General features: G+C 31.5%; 1 protein-coding gene across 1 annotated transcript in view; it reads left to right on the forward strand.

Moving 5' to 3' along the window:
• Positions 1-3809: 3809 nt before the first annotated feature.
• LOC117180907 overlaps positions 3810-10616 on the forward strand; it is a 21396-nt gene continuing 14589 nt past the window's right edge. Inside the window, exon 1 of the mRNA XM_033373521.1 lies at positions 3810-4166. Coding sequence (XP_033229412.1) covers positions 4014-4166 — 153 coding nt within the window. The 5' untranslated portion in view covers positions 3810-4013. The remainder of the gene's footprint in view (positions 4167-10616) is intronic.

The raw sequence follows: 10616 nt of genomic DNA on the forward strand, positions 1-10616 counted from the left end.
TTTTCAACAAAACTATGATTTATTTTTTTTACAAACAAATAAAATATATGTGAATTCTAAAAACGCAAGTACAGCGTTATTGCTATGGACAGTTTTCTACAGAAATTGTTATTAACAATTACGCAAATTATTGTTTAATGTCCTATATCCAATTTTGGAATCACTGTTAGTTTATTGTCAGATGATCTCAGTGGAAAACCGTCCTTTTTGCATGTAAAAAAAAATAAATCATAGTTTTGTTAAAAAAATTGTTAATCAGGATCATATAAATGATTCTTTATTTAATTTCCTTGGTTAGTCACCGCAATAAATGTCACTCTAATAATTATTAAAGAAAAAAACATTTTTTCTATGAGGAAACGGCCGATTAGAAGACTTGTTTAAATAAATTTTTATAAACAATCTATATTGTTTATGTTTGATAAAGCTTAAAGTATATAAATGCCTTTAAAGACAATTGTTAATCACTTTTGTTCAGAAAAATCAATTCAGCTATGAGAAAAACTCGTTTATAAAGGATTCGTTTATAGAAATTGTTTATAATAATGAAATTAAATATTATTAAAATTAAATATTATTAAAATTAATTATGTTCTATGAATGCATGTGCAATAATTCCGGCTGATAGTGAGTTTCTATCTGTATTTTTTCTTGAGATAAAAATTCACAAAGCTAAAATAGTCATTTTTGTCACTATATTTGTTTATATATTGTTGCTCTGTGAAAAAAAATTAAAAAAGCAAACCAAAATTCTCTTAAAAATTAATTGCTGAGCATTTCTAAAAAAAAAAACTTTTAAATCGGTTAAGAAATACGACCTGTGGGCGATTATGAACAGTAAATTCCTATTCCAGACCACTGTGCGCCCGACTGCTAGGCGATAGATTTAGGTATATAGATGTAGGTTCAATACCCTGTAGCGTTAGAAATTTTATTTGTTATATAATGTTCAAAATGTAATATATGTATTCAGTCTAAACAGGACCATTAATATTTATATTCAAAGTACTCGCAATCAATTAATATTTATTTTTTAAATATCTTTTTTGTCATATCCTTAGACCGTAGCCAGTGTTGGGCCGACAATGGCAGCCAAGCCCTGGCTGCCAAGTCAAGGCCATAGTTATCAATCCGGCAATGGCACGAAGATGGCAGACAGGCTTGGTCCAATACTGGTACCCAGTGTTGGGCCGGCAATGGCAGCCAAACCTTGGCTGCCATGTGCATGCCATAGTTATCATTCCGTCATTGGCGCGATAATGGCAGCCAAGCTTCGGAAATATTTTTACCGACTATGGGCCAATGTTGGGCCGTATGTGACTTCGCACTTGGAATCATTTGTGCCACAATTAAATACTGAAGTAGTTTTGAAGGCTTGATAGTCAATTCCTTATTCAATTATTAAAAATTTATTTCGAAGTGAATACCATACATATTATTTTAAACTTATGAATAATTTTCGATACAGTTTAAATTTGATAAAAAGCGAATTTTGTTTTTTTAATAAATTTAAATGTTCAGTAAAGTTATTAAGTTTTTGCATAATTTAAAATGTTACAATTTAAAGCAATTTCTAAAATTTTACTGGTCATGAAAACGGGTTTTTTGCAGCATCAAAGACTGAAAAATTATAATATAATATGTATTTTCAGTAGCATTATAATAAATAAAATAAATTTTGTATTCTAAAACTAGTTTTTATTTATTACTATTATAATTTAGAAAAGTAGGGCCTAACTCAGAAAAACTGGAGAGGTCCTGATAAGTTTGCTTGAAGGTAAAGTAGATTTACCTATATTGTATAGTCTGAAAAATCAGTGTAGCGGCTAAGAAGTCTGCAGACGCAAATGTCCAGAGTAATCGCTAAATTTTAACTTGCATTTGCTACAAATTTAATAAGCCGACTCAACTAAATACAATAGAAAACTTACCATATAACATAAATTTGTAATTTGCACATAAGTTCTGCAGTAAATTTTAAGTAAATGCAATTAAAAATTTAACAATATTTTCGGAATGTTGCTGCTGTTCTGAGAATTATATTGTCAATGAATTTCAAAATTATATGTAAATATGTTTTAATTGTCTTCCTTAAATTAATATTATAAGTCACTAATAAATGAAATTTTACAATTTTTTAAAGATTTAGATTAAAAGTTATTTAAATGTTTCAAAGAAAATTATAGTTTAATGCCTTTAATGCTTCGCGGCCACATTCTCATCGCGTGCTACGCACGGGGCTCGCTTCGCTCGCACGTTTGAGCGCCCCTAGGGTGCGCGACTGTTGGTTTTCGCGCCTCGCGCTCGATACCATATTTACCTCGCGCTCGATAATGTATTTACCTCGGGCTACGCACTCGATCTTTGTGCATAGACTTTTTAAGACTAAAGGTGAAAGGATCGACAACAGTAATTTGGTGATTATGAATTCTTTTTTGTTTAAACTTCATCGGCTTTAACGAACACACTCTCATCACGTATCTCGTGCTTCGAACTCGAGTTTATCCCTGAAATTTTATATCATTTCCATAAATGTATAATATTATAATTCATAACTTACATTCAGGGGCGTCGAAAGGATTTTTTTCTTGGGTGGACTCACCGAAAATATGTTCAAAAATATAAATTTAAGATAAATATTAGGTGTATTTTATTATTAGATTTAGTGATTTGATGAGATTTAGAAATGTCATGGGTGGGCTCAAACCTACTCAGCCCACACGGCTCCGACGCCCCTGCTTACATTGGTAGTAACACAGACGTAGTTTCATTGTTCCGTTTAAAAAAATGCGCATTCTTTAAAATAAGTTTTGGTATTTAAGATTTTATTGCAACTTTTGTTAAAAATCTTTTCTAATCTATAAATCTTCTAATTTTATTCAAATTCCTAGGAACTTTTGGAAGGTTTAGAGGTAATTTTTTTTAAATTTTGAATGATTTTTCAATATTTTCAGAAAAATTCGATTCAATCAAAAATATTTTCAGTGATTCAAGAGGCTTTGCATTGATTTAAAATATTATAAAGTTTGGAAGTATTTCGTAAAGTTTATCGATTATTTATTATTTCTTTTAAACTTCTAAATGTCCTAAATATCTTTTGAAAATTCTAAAGGAAATGTTAATACTTCTTTCCTTTTAAGTAATTTCAATATTTTTGTGCCTAAAAATGATTTAAAAAACATTGTTGTGTTACGTCAAAATATTTTTTTATTTATTTTTATACCAAACTTCGTCTTGAACAAAATTTTATTTAGAAAGCGTCTATTAAGCTTTTAAAACTAATAAGAAGAATGTGCCGTAACTGCAGTTAGGGTGTGCGAGGAGGTAAAAAGTTAAAAAATAACGTTAGCTAATATGTGAACACTGACTAATAATGGTACTCGTAAATTTTACGTTACATACATTCACTGAATTCATTCTTTCAAAATCTAATTTTAGCAAGAATATAAGTGCTCAGAAAATTTTAAGAAGAAATAGTTATTAAAAAATTGGGTAAAAGATAAAAATGAGTACAAAAGTTAGCGCGCGCATATTAGTCCTAGTACATATTAAAATCAGAAATGACTTTCTTTTTATCGACTGTTGAGAAAACGAAACAAGGTTTAATTTAAAATTGTCTACAGATGTGGTTCGTACGCGCCACACGTGGTGGCCTTCTGTTTTACCGTCTGAGAGACATGAGTGAAGGCGCTGCTGTGCAAATACCGATGTCAGGCGGCGCTCAGTGTTACTTCTTTGTTGATCGAGACGCCGCGCACAGGTTGCCGAAAACTGGGTTCTCGTCGCCGCCATAGCGGTGTATACTTTGTCCCATCGTGTTCGGACCTGACGCTACTTTCGACGCCTTACCGACGCTCGGCGTCGCTCGTTCAGTTACATGCGATTGACGCGCAATCGGGTAAATTAACTTGGGCAAAAGCGCGACTTTCCCCGTAAATCACGGATCGTCCTGCTACGGCGAGTGCAAGAAAGTACGTTAGAACAACAACGTGCATCCTGAAAAGTGAACGAAAATGGAGAGCAGACCGGCGGCGCTCCGTTCCAGGCGTGTCTGTCGATTTTGTCTCACGGAATCCGAGCCATTGAACTACATTTATGACCGGGAAATGACCAGACCGTTCCAAGTGCCGCTTACCCTCCAGATTATGTCGTGCGTCGGCATCGAGGTAACAGTTATTTACATTATTTTGGATTATCAATTTTATTTACAATACCAACCGATCAATTTGCATTTCGGATATGGTCGGTAGGGAAAGTGGGATTGTGATTTTCCTAATTGATGTGCGAATGATGGAAGAAATAGAGGAGTTGTAGAGTCAATAGCAAGATGGGTAACGTAGGTTAGGAGTTTATCGACCGAGTCGGACATTGAACGCACCTAGTAACCGCTATGTGACGAGTCTGCGAGGAAAAAATGAGGAGGGATGTTGTGTTTATATGATTTCCCGCTAGAAATAAACTGTCCGGCAGGAAGTAAAACAAATGGAAAAAGTATAAAGAGAAGTTTTTTTTATTGTTTTTTCAAGGTATGATATGGAAATATATAGATAACATTCTTTCCAAGAGTCAAACGAATTATTCTACCCGTTTTGCCATCTGAGCATTGTTTAAGCTTTAAAAATAATTGCATTTATGTCTTGTCATTTTAGGACTTGTTGATAAGATTGCAAACTATTTAAATTTAGTATAGAACACATGTTCTGTTATAATTGTCAAAATTGGGAGGGTATTATTTGAAATTGATGCTTTTTGGGTATTTTTTCATTAATTGTGCCGGAAAACCCAATTCGTGTTATAAAAACATACAGAATAACCGTAATAGTATAATGTTATGTTGTGGTTTCAAATCTAAATCGTCAAAGAAAACAGAAATTTCAGTAGAATCTTTTCTTATCCCTAAATTAATTATATTGTCATTTTTTATTTAAGCGGAAAATAATATAGTATTTTCAAAAAATTCATGTCAATTCTTTTAACGGACTTTCGTCTTAATTAGGTAGGAATTTTATTCATTTGAATGTTCAAAACTTCAATTACATCACTATTGAGTGTTTATGATTAAATATTATATAATTCTAAGAACTTCAAATCCAAAATTGTGCACTGTTTTCGCTTATATTTCAGGTCTCTTCCCGATCCCAATGTCCTACATAATCAGCAGTGGAGACTAAAGTCCTCTATTTTCAGTTGATAGTCTGCATTTTTAAAATAAATATATTGGAATGGCTTTTTCAGTATTAATCAAGTAGCGAGTAACACTTATGTATGCACTAAAAGTGCAATGCAGTAATTTTTATTTTAAAAGTCCGTAGAAGTTCCCTGTTTATGAAGGTAACTTTTTTGAAATCTGGTGCAACCATGTTTTAAACACGAATTTTTTATGCAATGACTTTTTTTCAAGTTAGAGCGTTACAAGCAATTGAATTTGCACTAAAATTTACACTACTTGCGCTAAATTATTACTTTACTGCATGTATGTATATATGAATATATATATATATATATATATATATATATATATATGTATGTATGCATGTATGTATATATAATTAATTAATACCTAATACTTGAACATGAGCATATAATTATATTACTACTATATTACACGCTGCGTAAGAAATTGTTTTGAAGTTCTTAGTACAAGACTTTGTGTACATAGTACAAAGTGAATGATATAACTTTTTTGAAATCTTGGGGTAATTACCTTGGTTACAAATACTTTTTTTATGATTCCAAAATCTCATTATTTTTTTTTTTATAATAATTTTTATAAACAAATACGGATATTTGATATAGCTCCCAGCTGCAATTTTACAGTTGATATTTTTGTTATTTATTCCGTAGCTTCCGGACAATATTTCTCTCTGTCCCCCCTCTGAAAATATCGTTAATTTGTTAATAATCATTGTTATCAACCGAATTCCAGATTTACCGAATCTGATCTTTTTATTCGCGTTGCTTGAATTCAGAACTGCAAAGTAATAAATCCATAATAATCCATTTTGTATCAAAATAATTTTTTTTTTTTTACTAATGAAATAGACAGCACTTCCATATTATTTTAATTTGAGTATAACATCTCCGCGCCGTAACTTTTCGTTTGCCTGCCGCACACACTTATATTTGAACAAACGGGATGTATATGTTGCGACTGTGCTCATATTAGGAAAAAGCGTAAATAACAACCATCCAGACAAATGTCTTAACAAACAAAAAAAGTTTTGAATAGTATTTAGATCAAATATTAGTACTGATGTGAGGTGTTACTATGCAAGATTTTTCTAGCGTGAGGGCAAAAATTTTAAATATTACGAAAGTTTTTTTTAAATATAGATTTTGGTTAATAACAATTGTTATTAACAACAAAAGGATATTTTCAGAATGGTACCAGAAAAAAAAATATTACGAGGAAGCTACCATTAGAATAACTAAAATAATCGGAAAACTTAACTGTAAAATTGCAGCTGGAGAAACTAAATATTATTTTGTCATTAATTGTTTATAAGGCCGTAATGAACAAATTATTTGAATCAAAACAAATCTAATAGCGATAAAACTTTTTCTTTGTGTCTGATTCAAGCAACGCGTATAAAAATATCGGATTCGGTAAATATAAAATTTTGATAGCAATTTTTATTACAAAATAACGATATTTTCAGAGTGGCGACCGAAAGATTGCCAGATAGCTTCTAGATAAATAACTAAGAAAAATCGAAAATCTTAACTGCAAAATTGCAGGTCGGACAGGCCAAACCTTATTTTGCAATTAATTGTTTATAAGGACATAGTTCACAAATGATCTTAATTAAAATAAAATATATGAGACAAAGTTTATGTTTTATATCTAATTTTTAAACTACGTTTAATAACGAAAGCTATATAAAATATTCTCTTTTTTTTCTAAAAATTGTTATTAACAAAAAACGAATTGAGATTTTTAGAAAGTAAAAAAAGTATTTGTAATCAAGACAATTGCCCTCCAAATGATTAAAGAAGTTATAACACATTGTACAATATACACAGTGTACACAGTCTTCTATTATTAAAAATTTCAAAAGCTTGCACACGTAGCTGTTAAAAAAGAACCATTTTTAACACATATTAATCAAAGTGTCCTGAAAAAATGATTTAAACAGATTTCGAAAATTTTCTTTCCAATATTTGCCGAGATATGCAGCCGCAAAAATTTGTTAAAACCTTAACATTTTATTTTCCATGAACTTTTCGAAAATAATTTCAGAAAATTTGTATCTTAACTAAAACAGTAATTGTTATAAAAATGGTTGCACCAGATTTCGAAAAATTAACCTTGATACTCATAGTAAGGGGACTTTTGCGGACTTTTCAAGCCAAAGTTGTTGCGCCGCACTTCAAGTGTATACAGAAGTATATCTCTAAAGGCTTAGGAATAACAAAAGTAATTTTCTTTAATTTTCTTGGATGTCTATATGTTTTTTAATTAAACAAATTGGATGTACATTCAATAGAATAAAGGTATAGTTATAATCCTGATAAAAAGGTCACAACAATGTGTGTACATTTTGAAATCATTGCAAAACTCACAGGTTTGCATTAGTCAGCATAATTAGATTATTTAAATGTTAAAGTTAAAATCAAAAGTTTTTAAATAGTAACGAATTTTAACTAATAAAAATATTATCATATAGAGGAAGCCATCTGACTGGTTCAATATTATCAAATTATTGAACCTAGAATCTTGGATTTATGTAGTTTTTAAAACGTATTCAACACTTCTTGAGGCCTTTTGGGCGTAACCTCAAAAAATCTCAGTATCGCGTTTCGTGTAAACAAAAGTTAGGTTTGAAAAAAAAGTTGAAGTTACGCTCACATGGCCTTAGTACAAAATAAACGAATCTTAAGGCCATGTGAGCGTAACCTCAAAAAGAAATTTCACATTTTTTCAAACCTAACTTATATTCACACCAAACGCGATATCGAATACAAAATTTGGAAAATAAAATGAGAAGCACTAAGAAACGTTTTTCTAGTTCTACATTATTATAATTATGAAGAAAAAATGGTTACAAACAATTTTTGTATATTGAAAAAATATATGACCAGACAAACGTTTCTTACTGCTTCTTATTTAATTTCCCAAATTTTTAACTCGATACCGCGTTTCATGTGCACGTAAGTTGGTTTTGAGAAAGACATAAAAAAATGTTGACTTTACGCTCATATGGCCATTGAGGTTTAAAGCCTCTACAATTTTTTTTTTTTTTGTGTAAAATGTTATTTTATTTTAAATTACCTCCTCTTCACTCTTTACACTATACCTTTTTAACAAAAAGTTATCCCTAATTTAAAAAAAAATCTACAATTATTTCTGCCATCCCCTAAACTCCTAAAGCATTAAAAAGGAAGTAATTTTCATTGAAAGCATGGATATTTTAACTGTTTGCATTATTTATAACAACGATACACTTCATATATTAAATGTAGTGAAACTCTGAGGCTGGGCCGATTTTGGATCTGACCTTGGTGGTGAATTGCCCAGAACGAGGACCGTTTCACAGAAAATTCTTTTTTTTGTTCACGCCTGAGCAACACCGCTCACCCCGCGCAGCTCGTTTTACTCCCATTTGAGTTAAACAATACTTTTTTTAAGCAAATAGTTAATTTAATTGGTCTTCCCAAAGACGTAAATGTAGGCATATTCTAAAGACTACACATTCCACAATTAAGAATTGCTGCAAAAAGAAAGTCCATGATTTTCTTTTTTTTAATCATTTTTCATGCTTTAAAAGACCATTCATTCTCTGCTAGGTTTGAGAGAAGACCAAACCTAATTTTAGAAATAAAGAAAAAAAGTGTGCTGGGCTGCTTAAATTTAAATCCCTGAAACTACACTGATTTTTAGTGAAAATCCTGACTGATTTTAAGCAGTGGCGAATTTTTAGTTATTTGAATCAGTGAAATGGCATTATGAATCAATTAAAAGTCTTATTCATTTGATGCAGTGATCCATTTCTCACAGTTTCCTTTTGAGATGTAGATAGCTTTTGGTCCAAAAGGTGTAACTTTCATTGGTGATACTTTAGAATATAGCAGTATTTCGAAGGTTAGGGTAATGTACCCAATTGTTGGCAGGTTAAGGCAAACTTCAGGCTTTGAGAAAGCAATTAATATCAAAAATTGTATGTGTGAGACATGTAATACTAATATTTACAGTGCTAATATAATAGAGTATCAAAGTCTAAGCTTTATTTACCTCAATATATATTAGAAACTGAAAAAAATCATTGAAATTAGCTTATTAGCCTAAAAATTCAATTCTTGGCAGGGTTGACGCAATTATTGGCAGGGATGGCCCCAATTATTGGCACCCTCGTCATATGAAGATGAAAAAAGAGAAACATTGTTTATCAATTATTTTTCATTCGTAAACAAATAGTTTGGCTCAAATTACTTATCAGCATCTATCTAGTTTAAATTCAGAGGTTGTGACCCTCGGCTTCTTTTGACTGCTTCAGCAGAATTAGTAGAATCGGTATTTTTGAAAATTGATTTTCTTTTTGGTATTGTCTTTAGCATTTAACTTCCTTGTTCTGGTAACTCCTTTAGCAGAATCAATAAGATCGTTAATATTTGAAGATTGATATTTTTTAGTTCACAGTCTTTTTGGTTTCTAACTTTTTTTATTTCTATCTTCTTGGGCTTTTTCTGAAATTTCATTTCGGCGTTTTCGTTTTTGGTTTTTCGCTTCCTTAGTCTTAGCCTATTTTTTTTTTAAATTGATTTTCCCTCATCCTCAATCTCTCCATGCCTGAGATGTTACAGCATAGATGCCTTTTGCTTTCCTTTTCATTTTGGGGTTAGAGGGAAATGGAAATAATCATGAATATTTCTGTTTTTTGACAAATTTTAAAGCAATTTCTTGTACGTGTTAGGTTTAAATCGCTTTTCGTCTATTTTTTTAGAATCGTGTAATCTTTCATGAGTTGCATGCTAACCTGAAAACTGAATACAAAAAACTTATTTTCTCTCTACACTATTCAAATCAACATTATTATTATTATAAACAACATTTCTGTGGCGAAATGTTGTCACAGGCTTATACTGCCCAATATGTCGAAGGCATTTTTGGTTAGAGTTGGATTTTTATTTGATCATTTTACACGGGGCTCTCCCGGAATATATCATCAGTCACGGTCGCATTTTTATAATGCAATCAAGTGATCTGATGAGAGCAGTCTGCCCAGACATATTGGACAAAGCCTGGTTTTTACCCCATCATTGACGGTCTGGGTTGCAGTCAAGTACACGATAGGGGGACCTACAGCTTAAAGGGGGTTCCGAACCACCAGAACCTCGGTAAAGGTACATTGAAAATTTTCCAGAGGTACCGGCTCAGGGATCGAACCCCGGACCTCTGAGGTGAAGTCCAAGTGTCTAACCAACTGAGCCTATTATTATTATTATTATTATTATTCAACACATTTTCAGAAGTGTTAAAAATTACATCCGAGATTCTGTTTCTAAATGTAAATCAGGCAGTAATTGTGGGTCCGGATGCAATAAGGGCACATAAAATTTTTTCGTGCGAAAACGAAGTCCCCTGGAGGCTTTAGAAAAAATTTTCGAATTTTAATTTT

Source organism: Belonocnema kinseyi, chromosome 9, assembly GCF_010883055.1.
Source record: "Belonocnema kinseyi isolate 2016_QV_RU_SX_M_011 chromosome 9, B_treatae_v1, whole genome shotgun sequence".
Classification (NCBI taxonomy): domain Eukaryota; kingdom Metazoa; phylum Arthropoda; class Insecta; order Hymenoptera; family Cynipidae; genus Belonocnema; species Belonocnema kinseyi.